Genomic DNA, 16,337 nt, shown 5'->3' on the forward strand with positions numbered 1-16,337 from the left:
ACGTACGGTACGGTACGGGTGGTGGTTGTTGCGGTAATCGGTCCATACCAGGCAAGGTGTTTCGTTTTATTAGGCGTGCCGCGATTGCTGGGGCGCGAGGGTTTTGGGTGGATTTTTATGTGCGACAGTCTTTAAATTTGCATGCTTTGGAAACATATATTGGATGAGTTTGGATGACAGGAAGGCAAAAAAGACATGACATTTACTGCGCGCTAACTGTGTAAGATCTACTTGTTTGTGGTTGTACTAATGTTGCGTCTCGTTTACCCGTAAGAAAACATGTTCCACTTACCCTCTGCCACCTGTATTGCACTGTAAGTGTCTTAAGGCATCCCACGCGGTACAAAATTCGAAAGCACCGTGCGCCCGCGTGCGCCAGCTCCGAGAGGATCCGGCAGGAAATTGGGAACCGCTCTCATAATCTTTGTAATCGACCGCGCTCGGTGGAAAACCTTACCCACGAACGAACTGACTGCGGGAGACTGAGACACCAACACACAGCAAAAAACGGAAAGACAAAAGAAAACCGGAACGAACTGTAACGAAACCGCGCAAAAGCCGCAAATTAACCTGGGCACTAGCTGCTGCCCAGAAAGCTTTCTTCCCGCGCACGCCTCGACCGCGGGATGGTTTTGTGAGAGAAAAATTACATATGATTTATGCTGCTGCTGCTATAGAGGGGGCCGCATTTCTATGCGGTGGTGATACAGGTGCTTGCTGGTGTGGCCCTACTGCAGTCAACAACAGGGTGGACAGCGCCCACTGTAGCGCCTTTGCGTGTGTGCCTGCGTTCGACGCAGTGAAGCCGAACCTTTGCTGATGATGATCGTGCAATCGTTTGCGATCTCTGTACTATTATCGTTCGCCCCTTTTCGGAACTTTGCGTCCACACGCTGGCTAGATCTGGATCGCCACCGCTGCTGGCCCTAAACGGAAAGGTAAAAGCACATTGCTGTCCATGCGGTCCATCGTGAACGTGGAGAGAAATGCGAGTAGCGCGCGATCCGGTGCGATTCAGGAGTCTCGGTGGCTGTGCATGTTTTGGCTTCTACTTTGGACTTCTTTTCCCCCTCGCGCTCTATTTCAGTAGGGTTAACTTTCTTTGTGTTTGCCCCTGCCTTGTTCGTTCGATTTTGTATTCGTTCTGTCTTGCTTTGCCCGTGGCTGAGCTTTGCTTCCTTCCTTCTCTCGCACGACATAAAGCGTAGTTCGAACGAAAGCCCTCCAGCCAGGCCAGGCCCATGCGGCGGGGGTTTTGCACTGACTGAACCTTCTCTTTCGACGGTTGCAGCGTGATAAAATACACTAATGACCGAGTGCGCAGCCTCCTGGTCTCTTCTCTTAGCCATCCTTACGACGGGCGACGAGAGGCAAGCACGAAGCAAAGAAGTCACCACGCAATACCCCAGGATGGGTTGGTATCTTGGCTAAACACTATCTTTTGCTGCTTGTTCGCTGTGCGCTTCGCCTCACTTCCGAAAAAAACCTGTTCTCGAGGGCGTTGTAGGAGGAGAGAAAGTTCCAATCCTTAACCGAGCCCCAAGTTGATGTGTGTGTGTGTGCCCTTTTGTGTTACCTGTGTAGGCTATTGGGCCACCACTCCCTTTTCGACAACGAAGAGGCGATATTACGAAATCATCACAACCCGAGGCGCGGGAGATGGCAGATGATTGAGGTTTTCCAGTTTTGCTTACACTCTTATTCTTCAATGCTCGAAGTAAACAGCCGCTGAATGTAATTCCAACTGCAACTGCAAAAGGATATTCTGACAGGGTGTTTTGCATTCGATTGCGCGTTGCAGAGATGCGCAATGTGATGAAACTATGTGCGCCCCGGCTGTTGTGAGATGGAGTGAACGACGATGACGCCGTCTTCACGATTGAGATTACGCGATCGAGCCAAACACGATCGAGTGGGAGAAGGCGTTTTGCTTCGTAAGGGAGTGCGTTTTGCGCACGCATTCCAGGAAGTTTGTTGTGGCACAGAAATCGCGCACGCACGCATACGCACACGTTGCATAAGCAGCCCGGGTGTGTAGCGTATGAGATCCTTTGCGCAAATAAAGGGCAGCGTAGTAGTAGTAGTAGTAGTAGGGGGAGTCTGTATCCCGAGGATAAAACGGTCGCCGGGGCAAAACACGACGCTTATCGCATCGGCGCGACGGAATGTGGACAAAACGCCGGGGAACCCGGTTTCTAAGACGCCATCTCGCGGAGGGCTAATCGATCTCTGGGGGGAGGAGGAGGAGGTATCAAACCGGATTGTGTCTCGCAGGTTGATGTGTGTGATACGTCTGGTGGGTACGTCTGTTGTCGTCTGCACGCGGATATTAAGCGGGCGGTCATGATGTAATATGGTCATTTTAAGTGTGACTTGCGAGCGCGAACACACACACACACACGCACTGTGCGGTCTAATGACGGGTCCTAATGCCGCCGGGTGCGTGTCAGCAGAGTCACCAATTATCACCATGCCTGATGCCTGCCTGGTATGTGCTTCCATTTGCAGTGCTGCTGACGCGGTACGTCGAAGGTTAGCCGCGGAGCGTTTTGCCGCCGAATGGGTTTGTTTCGACACTGTGACGCGTCGAGCTGAGAGCTGAGTGAGAAGTTCTTGACGGTTGGCGATGACAAATGAGAAATTTCCATTTTAAATTAATATCTTGCAACATGGTGCAGTTCGCTGTTGCATTGCAAACGGAAGAAGCCGGCCGCCGGTTGTGATATGCGGAGCTATCGAATGCGGTATTGAACGATGAGCGCGAATGTTGGGAAAGCTGTGGGGAATCCAATTTCAGCTAATATTGATTGATCAATACAATCACTTTTTCTCTTCAACAAGCTTTGTGTGGCTGTGCTGGAGTACTATATGGTGAAGGCAATCGAACTCCTCCTCTCCTGCATCGATGGTCAATCACAAACACGACAACACAAACGATGTTATTACGGTGTGATTGTGGAAAGCTTAGGACCGATTTTATCACTCAATTAGCAGTTCTATTATAAAATGCCAATAAAAGGCCCCCTCGCAGCAGCATGATTGTGCCAATAGCACCGGGGGACAATGTTTTGCCGCTTCTTGAACTTTCCTCCAACCGGATTCCCCGGGAGGCTGTGATGGAAGCTCATTTTTTCTTGGGCTCTCCCTCCCCTCTCGACCGTTGACGAAGTGTATTGCAAATCGCTTGCCATTAAGCTGTTATTAGGTTGAGTGAAAATTCACTTTCAATAACGATGGCAAATGCTAGCAGTCGGGGTGTGAGGGAAGAGAGGTAATATATTTTATAGTGACTTCCACCGGCAACCTACGGTGCGCTGTGTACAATTAAAGCCTCCTCTGAAGATGATGGATGGACCGAAATTACAAGGGTAACCGTGGCCGGAGGTTAAGGGTCAAGTTCAAATTGTTCACTAGTTTAGAAGGTTTTTTTTCGCTCTCGAAAATGTGCCACACAGGCGATCGAGTATCGAAGGCTTCCCAAAACGATAATGTATTTAGCCTTGCCCAGGGCAGAGGGAACGACTACCAGAGAGGAGGAGGATGCCATCGTTTTGGGGTTGGTGTGGTGTGGTACCGTTTAAAGATGAACGCGAGCTAACTGTTTCGATAGGTCTCGAGCGCTTGCGCGCGCGCCTCGACGAACGACAACGACGGTGGGAGGCTCGTCGCTTGATTGCAGCGATGCGCTTGACATTGAAGTCTTTTGTTCACGTTCGGTCGGTCGCTCGCGCTTTGATTTAGTTTCATAGGGGCGGTGTAAAAGTGGGGACGACTCGAAACGGTGCAGTCTTCCTTCCTTTCTTCCTGCCTGCTGTGTTTGGCCGTTTGAGAAGGGGGTTTGTCACGAGCCATTTATCTCGCTGTTTGCTTACGCTCAAGGTTCTGACGGTTACTGCAGACAACAACAAAACGGCACGCCGCGGTGCGCAAGGAGCGCCAAACGGGTCAATTGTTGTCTATTGGGCGCACTAAACAATACGCTTCAGTGTTTTGCATCGGCTTTGGAGGAAAAAGGGAGTGCAAATGGTGTAGAAAAGCAGTATATTTTGAATCGAAAACGTTCGTTATATTTATCGAAATAGCAATACTTATTTCTGGGTTTATTTTACGACGAACATAGCTGTAAAAATGTATCAAAATCGGATGTAATCTTTGCCCTTTAGCTACAAATTGCAATGTATCTCTTCTGCATGTTTTGCAGGCAGGAAAGAAGAAAAACTGCTTTCCGTACCATGTTTTATTGAACCATCTCGAGGTTGCCGTTGTCATCTAGCTTCCCCCTTTCCATCCCGTCTCCATCCATCCACCTGTGCCGCTCTTGAATGGTCGATTAGAAAACAATTGCTTCCGTTGGGCGGGCGGCGATGGGCGGCGATGAATGAAGCACGAGAAAAACGGAAATAGATATTGTTACCGCGGCTGTGCCGTTCAAGGCGGTGTTGGTGACACGGTCAAACAGTTAGCCGTGTGCAGCTACGAACCAACCATTCATTTTCCGGTGTGGCGTGCCAAGCCAAGGTTCAACCATTACTTTCTCCTTGCGATCGGTTAGCATCGGACGTTCGGGAAGGTTGGCTGTGACTGTAGCTTTTTTTTTTGCTTTCTGTGTCAAAATATGTTTCTCCCCGTTTTTTTCTGTTCGTTCGTTTTATTCCCCTTTGGTTTGAGGGTGAAAGAAGAAAGTAAAAGTAGTCGACAGTCGAAATGTCCTGACAAGCGGTGTTATGAATTGGGGTGCACCCCGATCGACCAGGTGTGGTGTGGTGGCGCTTTGAACTTCGGCAACGAGGCATTCCCCACGAGGACGGCGGGGACGGTTTGCCCCGTGCGTGAAACCTGATCCGATCACATGCCATCCGATCGCTGTCGTCGGATCGGTGTGTCTTGGAGTTGTCGTAAAGTGTTGCCTTAGTTACTCTCGTCGACCTGCTACTGCGCACTTCCTGTTGGTGTCCAATCGGTAGGAACCAGAGCGCTGAGTTTGCTACACATTACATCACCACCATACTGCGCTCATTGCCTTCGCCCAGGTCGCTCGCCGGTTGCATTGGAAGTTGATGGTAGATATTATATAGTTTACTCCCCTTTCGCTGCCGCCCAATTTGCTCGGTGCCGGCACGGAAGAAAAGCGTTTTTATTGGATCACAATGTCTAGAAGGGGTCACTCGAGAAGGATCGTTTGAATGATTCGATAGTGCTTCACAGAAGAAACTTCGCTTAATGCTTCCCAAATTGAGTGACAATATTGCAATATTATACATATTCATGTTCAGTGGGCAGTGATTGGCAATCATGCCGTTGGTTCCCACTGATAGAGCTCTTCAAATGTAATAAATGCGAAAACTTGAATCTATCAGTGGCACGATTTTAAGCGTAATTGTGCGATGCATCAAATGAAGCAAAAAAGCACGAAAAAACAGCCCGCCGCTTGGTGCATTGCACTTGAATGTTTTAATTTTGAAGCTGCATTAAAATTCTATCTTTGTAGTGGGATGCAACTCGTCCACTGGCCCGCCAACATGAAGCCATCAAATGAAACTGAAACCCAAAGCACAAAAACAACGGTCAATTGTCAACAAGAAATTTCGCCCATTTCACACCGACCACCTGACACGACACTCATGCGATAAGGAAAAAACGCGTTGTGGGAAAATGGTCTGGTTTTCTAAAGACGGCATCTCCCTGGCTGGCCCCCTACAACACAGCATACAATGTTACGCGAGTTTGGAAATAACTTTACGAGCTCAATTATGATAAGGTGGAAAATAAAATCAGCCGGATCAGCCATAAAATTGGATCCCACGTGAAACCCGTTTGCTGGCCGTTCCGACGAGCGGGTGCAGAGGCCAGCACTGCTGGGGTCAATTCATTAGCCATATTTCCTCATTCGTTGCGGTGCGAACCAGCCACCACCACGAACAGCATCATGTCTTATGTTGACAGATTTTATAGTAGCAAATTAAGTTTTGTGTGTCTTTTCTCTTTTCTCGTTTACTTCTCCTTCCTCAAACTAATCCGTGAGTGCTTGATGAAAAGTCAATGAACGTGTGCCGCCCCGGCTTAACTGCTGCTGCTGCTGCTGCTGCACGTTGGAGTGAAATAAATTTCCATTCGTTAGTTGGTACTGCGACTGGAAAAGCGGCGTTGTGTACACGCCGGGCGCCATCCGAGCACGTTGCAAGATCAATGATTTTGGCACGCTTTTACACGAACCTGGGCCCGGGATGGGTAAAGAGTGAAGTAATGAGAGGTCTCTCCATAAACCGTTTGCCGGTAATCCCACACGATGTTCGCCAAGATGATGCATAGCTGCAAAGCAAATGGCACACAATGTGCGCTGGCAAGAAAACAAATGAATGAGCGTTGCAGCTATTTGCAGCAATGTTGTTGCTCCAACGGGGGGGGGGATTTGTGGTGTGAATACACACGCATAGGGGAGTGATTAAATAATTAGTATGCAGATATTCTGAGCAGGTATGTGTATGTGGAGGAATTAAAATGCTGTTTTGAAGGAAAACTAATCTGAAACAAACGTCGTACAATGTGGATTTATTAACCCTGGATGGTGGTGAGTCAGCAGCGTGCACCAATTAATTGATTTTTCCTGTCGCACGTTAGCAGCATCGGCTCGCCATTATTTGCCCATCGACAGCAACACAAAGCCTTTGGGAGGGAAAGACAACAACAGCAAAAAATGCATTTTCCATCGCATCGCGTGCATGCGTGTGACGGCGGCGCCAAGCTTTAATTACGAGCGAAAGAAAGAAGCCTCAGACGCGAGGAAAGAAATTTCCAACCAGCTGAAAAGGGGAAAATGGTAAAGTGAATGAAACTATTTCATCAAATAGGTGAGAGTTAAATTTTTTGAAACCCTGTTTGGGAAACCGCGGCACGCAGTGTTTACCAGCCCATGCTGGACAGAGAAGGCATTTTAATCAACCGTTTACTCTCTTCCAATGGCGAAATGTGGGTGTATTATTCAATTCTTTCTTTAATGTTGTCATGACTTTCGTGTTTAAATAATAACGCAATCGCATTAAGAGATGACGGATGGTGCAATATTTGGACTACTCTGGGCGGCGGGAGTGTCCGGAAGCCCCCCGGGGGGAAGTTGTCTCTTTCGAAACACTTTCACTCTCCCTTCGTTTGGAGGGAACGTCTCCGAAACGCACGCGCGTTACCAATTTTGCGCACCACGGTCGTTGGTTGCTATGATCGAATACGATTAAAGGTAAACAGTTAAGATCGGGAGAGAGAGGTGTAGGTGATAAAGGTTGCGTAAAAGGGTGACCCCCAATCCCACTCACTTGCATCCTTTGAGGGCTGTGCGTTTTAGGACTCTCCCAGTTTAATTTCCTTTCTTCGTTGTGCTCGATACAGTCGATCGATTTGACGATCGGGCAAGAGGAATAGAGGTGATGTTTCCTGCATTCCGGACAGTGAATTAAGATGAGCGTTGTGTTAAAATGTGTTTGGCACCTCCTGTCTGCGCAAGAGTTGCCGCCGACCAGCAGTCGCACCGTCACAATACTTGAGATATTATTTTTGGAAAGTGCGCAACGCAATTTCCAGTTTGGCATTTACTGTGCTTCCCGTGTGACCTTTCTTCTCTTCCCGCCCCATGATGGCAGCCCCATGCTGAGAGGGGTAAGTAAATCATTTTTTGCGTGTACCTCTCATGTCAATATTCGATTTATTTATTTCAAGCAAACCGTTTTTCTTCAGCAACCACCCCCTAGGGCAGGTACGTCTGTGGTACCGGAAATGATGCGGCGATGAACTCTCGGTTGACATGCGACCGCGGTTGACCACGACCTCTCTTCGGTCGTTACGTAAAAGAGTCTGGCTGGGCGGGTTCACCTGCGGAGGGAAGTAACGAAAGTGCTCAGAGGCGAGGAGTGCGTAGAGTGTAGCGTTGTTGTATTGGATGAAAGGGAACGGAATTTCTCCGGCCAGCTTGGTCGACAAGAGCGACAGATATTGGTGTCATTTTTCATGATTGAATTTCTTCCAAATCATTCGCTGCGTGTAGCAAAAACAAAGCAAAGGAGTGAGGAGGGAAGTGGGGTGGGCAGAGATGGACAACATGTGGACACGGACGGCGATGGGCGCTGGTTTGATATGCAGAGCTGAAGGGTGATGTGTGTTTTGTGTGCTCCCGGCCACTTCCACCGGGGGCTTTGGTTGATGAATTTCTACAGCCGCTTGTGAGATGAGTGAGAGAAAGTGAGAGATTGCGGGCCGTGCGCGGCTGCAAAGGAACATGACGAAGTGGACAAACATAAATCATCATAATAATATTGCGTATTGGTTTTTGTTTGTTGAGAATGGGTCGACCTGTGCAGCGTTGCGATAATTGAATAATAGAGTTATGCACGTGAAAGTACTGCAGAAGAAGGAGACGATGGCTTAGCGATCGGAGAGAAGCTCATGTGTCTATCTTGGCTAAGGAAAATCACGTAACTTGTACTAAAATTAAATGTATGTAAAATTAGCGCTGAACTGTAACTTGTTCAACGTGTTTCTAGAAAAACGCTTAATTATTCGTAACGTTTTCCATTCAACTGCAAACAAAAAATCAAACAAAGCAAATAAATCGGTAACGATGCCAAACGGTCACTGGGCTTGCCTGCACACACATTGACCCACGAGGGGACGGACTGAGAGCGGGACGAGCGTTCCTTTATGTTACCGATGCCAATCCCGCGGGTGCATAAACCGGACCATTATATACCAATGCAGCTCGCTCGGAGCAGGGTGCAGTTTGCGGGTCATAATAATTCCGGATTCGATCGCCACGTTCGCGTGTGTCTGTACCGGTTTTGGGAGGCACACTTTGGATGCCCGCTAGCCGGCATGTTTGCTACACTGCAGCCCGACCGCGCGCGCGCACTGGTTTTTAGCCAGTGCGATCATGGATTTTACGCGCATCATTGCATCACGACAACGACGACAACTTGGGGATGAAAGTGGACCGCGATGCAGCTTCTCTATGCTCAAACTGCGCCGTTTGTTTTTTTTGCTGCTCGCTTACCACTGCAACAAACGTGCAAAGCGAAGCTCAAAGCGAAGCTGTGCATAAGCTGAGACCGCAGGCTTGCTGCGGTGGTGAAGAAATGCGAAACAAACCTCATCATCATCGTGTGGCCATAAATAAATCGATCGTTCCTGTTGAGTGGGCTAGTAGTTGGTCCCGCGCTCACCGTTTTGCTGTGAGAAAATATTCTCATTCTCACACCCCTGGCTGTTGCTGCTGCTATGACTCGTTGTGTAATCGAGATCGTATCGTCTTCCTGCATCTGCATACCAACACATCGAGCATGCAAAGGTTGTGGTGGATCGAATCGCAAAACAATTTGCAGTACATTTCACCGACCCCAATCGGCTTACATTTTGGCAATTTCGCAATGATTGCATCTTGAACTCATCTCTACCCAGATCGACTTAAAACAATTTGATTCAGATTATGTATATCTGTGTGTGTGTGATGTGGAAAACAAACGGCAAAGTCTCGTGATTTGCGCCGGGACTGCCTACCCGGTTACGAGAATGAATTGGGGAATTTTAAATTAAAAAAAACACGCTCACAAAACGTGTGAACAAACAAAACGGTGCAAATAAAATGCAACCCACGATGTGGTGACCCACAATGTTGTTTGTGGTGGCGAAATGTATGTGCCTCTGGTCAAGTGGACCAAATTGTGGCGATTGAGAAGAATTGGGAACAATTTCAAAATCATTATTATCATTATTGTTATCATTATAGAACGATGGGGGTGGGTGGGGTGGTGGTCTTATAATAATTTGTTTACATAGTGGTCGATGTAACACGTGCCACTGTTGAAAGACGATAATAGGATATGATTGTGCATGCTGGCTGGCACACGAACCGCATTGCAGGGTTTGTCGGTGTCGATGTTGTAAAACTTATTTCGTTTATAGAGTAGCTTCAACGTGTCTGGAGAGTCTGAACAGTGAAAAGTTTGTTTGATTCACTTGCACCTCGAAAACAATGCACAACATGGTTGAAAATGGTCTACCGTACGTTAGGCATGGAAGAAAACCCCTGCAAAAAGGCACCGAAGAGGAGCACGTTTGAATGCTTTTTCTTTCTTCTCACCATCGAAACGAGAGCGCTCTTCATTACAGTGCTTCTGCATATCGAATTGCTGTTCACTCGCTTCGATTGATTTTTGATTGGATTAAATTGTCTGCCCGCTCGAGAGAAACAAATTGGACGGGTCAGCATAATAGACCGCGCACACATGGCACACAAACAAACGGAGCTTTAATCATGCCGCTTGTTATCGCGATGTTTACCGATTCCCTCGCCGTCCTGGCCTGGTGCTGCATTGAAAGCGAAAACCATTTATTATTAGATCATCCATCCATCGCGCGGGGTGCAAAAGCATCACGCTGAGCGTATCCAGGCCAGGCCAGGCCCAGGTGCATCCAGAGAAGGAGGTGGTCTGGTCATTGGTTATTTGTTTTATTGCACGCGCCGATTTGAACCACCCATACAATGGCTGTCTTTGAAGGCAAACCCAGCTTCACTGAGTTGGTTTACGGTGTGAAAGGGCGTAGTGGTATCGAATTCGTTTGCTTCTCATATTACACTGATCGATCGATTAAGCGGAGGCACAGAATGTGGCTTTGCAAGTACGATGCGCACGATTTGAATGTTATTTACTGATTGATTGGTGTTGATTGAATTGGAAATCTGATCATCCGGGACGTTTGTAAGGGTGGCGTCGGCTCCGTAGAATTGCCCGATTTAATTACAACCCCTATCCATCGCAACAGATCATCCGCGAGGGATGAACCATCGCGCAAAACCCGAATTTGGGGATACGAAGAGGCGGCAGATTAATTAATCAATCACGAGCAGAAAGCAACCAATTGGTGGAAGCTTTGTTCACGTTCGGCTCAAATGGTAACAAAAAATGGAAAGGTTTGGTTGCTGCTAACTCCTGCGAACCCTCTCTCCCTACCGTCACCACCACATGCCGATCAATTAGGGCCAGGGCCGTTATGTCATCGGAGCTCGTTGCCATTTCCGTTTCATCGCCGGGTCGGTGTAATCGAGCCGGCGCCAGCGAGCGGAGATGCACACATGCGCCCCACAAGATGCTGGATGTTGTTGACGATGATGATGTGCCGATTTGTGTGCAATTCAATCTTCGAGTAACTTCAGCTTCTCCGCTCCAGCCAATGGGTGCGCGGGGTGTTTCGATGAACGCGGAGTCTTTTGTGCGAAACAAATGACAAATTGTGAAACAAGCGAAATGACACCATCTGGGGTGGGGTGTGTGTGCATGCCTTATCGGATTCTGGGCTTTTGCATTCGTCCGCCGTAAAGGGAGACGCTAATTGCCATGATTGCCTTTTCCGGAATGGAAGAGATAGTGTCGTAAATAGAAATTAATTTTTGGCATGCTCAACAAAGCGCTGCGGGAGAGTGCTTAGGTAATACGTCCTATACGTAGATGAAATGACGTTTTTCGATGGCGAGAAAGCCGGCACAGGGTGGGCTCGTCGGGGTTTAATAAGGAGAAAATCGGAAGTTATACAGTGTTGCATCATGTGCGATGCGTCGAAGGAAAGGCGGGGAAAAGCGAGCTCGGGCGTGGTTTGATCGGTTACTTATTTGCTCGTTTCGTTTTTCCCTTTATGCTTCCATGTTCTGAATGCCTTCAATAGCTTCATCAGTGAGGGACTACTGCTCAAGTTCAACCTATAGGGTGTGATCGTAGTGAATTAGTATGAATGTTTGCATGTTTTTGATAATATAATCGATAAAATTGAGGTATTCTTTCGACAATCAAAACATAGAACAAATCATGAACGTGATATTGCTTACGACATGTTCGACATGCCTTCTTCGGTGTCAATTCGTACTTCCTTTTGATTGTGTGTATTCGTTCCGGTTTTTATTACCTAAAAAAAGTGTTAAAAATTGAAAAAACCCTATTTGCTTATTTTAAGATCGTATCAGTATGTGTGTGTATGTGTGTGTAAAGTTAAGGTAAATTGTATATCCAACGGACGAACGCTTAACACAACTCCAAACAGGGGCGGGAGGGAATGAAAACAAAACACGTTTCCTGCCATCGGTGTGATTACCTCTATTGCTCCAGGTTTGCGTCTGTGAGGAGGTTGTCGCTGTAATAATCTTGGTATTTCGTTTCGTGTGCACCCTTACACGTGGCAATCGTTGTTCGGTGCGCCATTCTATGTGGTCTATTGTTACAACAAAGAAGAATAACAAACAATCTCTTGTTTCCACGTTTTTCACAATGTAAGTGACTGGCCTGACTGACCACCTGATCTGACTTTCGCTTCTGCTATGAATGAACATTCAATGTGATTGGGTTTGTTCGTTTTTACATTGCGTTTGCGTTTCGATATCGATGAATGCATGGGGTTGTTGAGTTTATGCTAAATAGTTTAACCTTACTTATGCAATTGATGGGACAATTGTGTGGTGAGAACGTCTGTGTGTGTTTGAGTGAGTTAAAGCTTCTTGAATGATTGGTGATACTGAAGAGAGCGTGAACTGTGATTCATTTTACTTATGTCTAATGGTTAGATTTGATGCCATTTCTATAAATGTATGCTCTTTGTGTTTTAGAAGATGGATGATTGCAACATGAGATCTTTTGCAGAGAGAGAATCAGTTTTTTAAATAGCTTGCTAACTTTTTCGTTTGTTGTATCCTTTTGTTTTTGTCCACAAAATGTCAATGACGATTGGGGGTTTTCTCCTAATTAGCCACTAATAACATTCTATTATGCGTGTTTACGGGAATTAGTTGCGATACGTTTTCGATACATTTGCTGCCATAGAAAGCTGCTTTAAATCAAGTTCATTAAGGTTAATATGTATGGGAAGGCAAAGTAGTGTTCCAAAGGTAAATCGTTTAAACTATCTCATCTCAATTAACTGTGTTAACGGCTGATAATCACATAATATGAAGACAGAAAAAATAGTTAAATTCATATAAGAACAATTTGTTCTACTCTAGGATGTCCTCACGAGCACAGTGAATAAGAAACATAGTTTGCCCGATATCACAATGATTTTATGAATGAAAGTACAATTGTGGCGTGTTGCAGTTGTATGAAACTCTCCTTTCCTTCTGGTGTGTGCTTGCTTTAAGATTGACTAGTGAAACGCGATCTGGTCGCAATCGAAAACAAGGGAGAAGACTTTGCAGTGACGATAAGAAGATAAGAGTTATGAGAATAACGCGCAGCGCCCTTTTCGTGTTTCGATTTTGGTCAATAACTTTTACACATACTCGAAACTACACTCCACGCACAACAAGGGGGTGTTGTTGCGGTGCTTGATGCGCATTTTGAATTTGTTTATATCGCCTAACTACGCTGGATTTGTTCAGCTACTTTACTTAAGTTAGTATTATTCTCTGTTAATGTTATACTCCACCGTCCACCACGGTGGTATCAGTAAGTAGTAGTAGTAAGCTTGAGATCACATGAGTGGGAAGAAGTAATGAGACGCGGGTTTTTAAGGTGCTTGCACGTTTAGTGTACGCTTAACTTATAGTACGTTTGGTAACGCGGTACGAAGGTAACATAAAGTGAAGTTCTCGTTTGGTTAAGTTTACGCGCAATAGTAACAAATATAGGAACGTAATGCTTTTGGTGTGTGGAGAACGAAAAGATACAGTGGAGCTGTAAGTAAAAACTAGAGCTGCTTTGTTCTCTTCCTGGTCCACTCTTTCGCTTTCCTACCGTACGCAATTTGATTGTTTGTGGTGTTTTGTTCGTATTACGCTATGAAGTTTACTTAAACGTTTGGCCTAAATAATTTGACTCTAGCTAATTAACAGTAAAGAGGTTTGTGTGCTCTTTGATAATAAGGAATCATATTGACGAGGTGTGTCTGTGTGTGAGGCATTATTTGTATGCCTTTTCTTAATCACATCCTCCATCTTTTGTGGCTTGGTGTTGCTGTGATCTTTCGCTTGCAGTTAATTTAACACAGATTTTACTTAACTACATTAAGAAAAGCTGTCCTGTGAAGCTATCTTAGATACATTGCTGCTTTCAATGTCAGTTCACTTTAAACCATGGCTTGTGCTTTAGTTGTTGATCGCTGGTGCATATAACGTGTGAGGCATTTCACATCAAGAACTGTGCATAGTAACTGATTTTATCGCATTGCGTAACCGCATTATGATAATAAATTGAAAGGCCTGTGCAACAAGGTACGTCTTTTAGAAGCAATGCATATCAATTAACTAACCTTAGGGGTGCATTGACGCTGAACAACAAAGTACAACAAAGTACTAAGAAACATTATTAAAACTGTGTCTTTTAGTGCACTGTTTGTGTGGTGCGAACGCTAAGCGAATGCGTAACGGTGCTTTAAATATGCAAAAAATATATGATGTGATCAATCGTTCTGTAGATAATCGATACAGCTAGACTTCACTTATTTTCTTAAGATGCGAAAATGAGATTCAATACGAATTATTTGTCACATGTACACGATTGAATCATTAAGCTCAGCGGGCATGCCTATCCTCCACCTATATCAGTGTTTTGGTCATAAACATTGCTCTAACTAGTACATAAAAGGGTTCGCCTACGCAAGAAATTCATCTCAAAGCTGTGTTTGCCTAGCTACCATCACTTTCTTTTCGTTCTGAACCATCTGTCCTATACCTAGCTCGCTTCTTTCCTCCCTCAAATGTTGTTTTCCATTCCCAAACTGAGCGAAATCATTAAGCCTGTGACTGTGCTGTTGCTAAAGTATGTTGGTGCCACCTCCCATTCCTTGCCTTGTGTCTCTACGTTGGACGGAATTGATCGTTTGGAAACGGACTCGCTCCCATCGATTTGGCCGACGAACAATGAAAGTGTTGCTTGCTGCTTGAAAGAGGAAACATTGAACGTGTTCGAAGACTATGCTAAGGAGCGAGGGAGAGAAAGAACCACAATGCATGTTGGCTTTGATTCGCGCTACTCGCTAGATAGTAAATAGTCAAGGAAGCAATGTAAAGAGGAGACGCTTAAAAGGACTGACGTTTTTTAGATGTTGATGGTTATTGACTAAAGCTAAACTGTCTAGATTTTGATTGAGTCTATAGATGGTTTATCCTTATGGTTTATGGGTTCTCATGTTTACGTGTATGCACTCTTTTCTTCTCTTTTCGGCTTTACTAGTTACTAATTTCGACGATTGCATCGTTTTCTTTGTTGGTTGTGTGTTGATATCGTTATTACTAAGATTTGGTACTCCTAGCCATCTGTCTTCCCTGGAAGAAAGTATAAAAGCCTATTAAGAAAGTTACCTACAGAGAGCGGGATTTCATTCTAGCCCATAGAAAGAGAACGAGATGCTACAGAATATCGAGAGAAAGAGAGAGATATAAATGGAATGGCTGCCCTGTTCTAGTTTCTACGATCTGGCAAGGCAAGGGGTTTAGGTAGCGGTACGATTAGCGTTTGATAACTTTGGGTTTTTTTGATAAACTTGGCTGCACTAGCAACATGGAAGATGGAAGAATTTGAAGCTAACCTAAGGAACGCTCCAGCTAGGAGAAGAAGAAGGTGCGCATCCGTCACGCGCTAGCTGTGCGAACAACGAGTAATTGGAGCGAGATTCGTCGCAACAGTGTGAGATTCGTTCTTCTTCGCCGCACGTTTGATGCATTTTATACATCCTTCGCGTTTGGTTTGACCCGGCTGACGTGCAGGGCCTTTTTGAGATTATCCCTAAAGTAGCGCTTCAGGGTAGTTTGGTAACATTACGACACTTTATGCTTCTTTCGTGGATCGCGCCGGGCCAGTTCGGGTGTGGAGTGTAGCGGCAACTCTCTCCACATGATCTAAAAGGCAAGGGGGAAGAATCGTTAGAATGGGATGCGTCCGGGAAAGCGGTAGCGGGGCTCCAACTTACAATTTCCTCGTCGTCCGGTACGCGTGACAGCAGGTCGAGCACCTCATTGTTGGGAACGCTGTGGGGCCGAATGATCCGCCGGCTGAACTTCACCAGACCCCACAGCAGCAGCAGCACCCGTATCGGGACGTAGTGTAGTACTAGACAAGCAACCAGCAGCAGAAGAGCCGTCAGCCAGCTGAGCTCCGGTACGGAGAAGTTGAAAGTGCTACAAAAAATAGGGGCGAAAAACGGGAATGTTGATTAAATCACTCCGCTTCTGCATATTTTCACAGGGTTAATAGTTACTTTTTAACACTCTCCCCGAGTGAGGCAAGGTACCCGATCGTGTTCTGTACACTCTGCGACACCTCCTGTATGGCCTGCAGCCGTTCCTTGATTGTTTTCTTCTCCTCCTGCATCATGCATGG

General features: G+C 46.1%; 1 protein-coding gene across 7 annotated transcripts in view; it reads right to left on the minus strand.

Annotated features, from left to right (window-relative positions):
• Positions 1-12,144: 12,144 nt before the first annotated feature.
• The window catches only part of LOC120897128 (multiple C2 and transmembrane domain-containing protein), a 28,947-nt gene continuing 24,754 nt past the window's right edge, over positions 12,145-16,337 (minus strand). For 6 of the 7 annotated variants that reach the window (XM_040301753.1, XM_040301756.1, XM_040301752.1 and 3 more), the window contains 3 exons: positions 16,216-16,322; positions 15,928-16,135; positions 12,145-15,856 (listed from right to left, as the gene is read on the minus strand). In XM_040301753.1, coding sequence (XP_040157687.1) covers positions 15,776-15,856; positions 15,928-16,135; positions 16,216-16,322 — 396 coding nt within the window. In that variant the 3' untranslated portion in view covers positions 12,145-15,775. The remainder of the gene's footprint in view (positions 15,857-15,927; positions 16,136-16,215; positions 16,323-16,337) is intronic. The other variant, XR_005738501.1, reaches the window with a different exon arrangement.

The sequence above is a fragment of the Anopheles arabiensis genome, chromosome 2 (genome assembly GCF_016920715.1).
Source record: "Anopheles arabiensis isolate DONGOLA chromosome 2, AaraD3, whole genome shotgun sequence".
Taxonomy (NCBI): Eukaryota; Metazoa; Arthropoda; class Insecta; order Diptera; family Culicidae; genus Anopheles; species Anopheles arabiensis.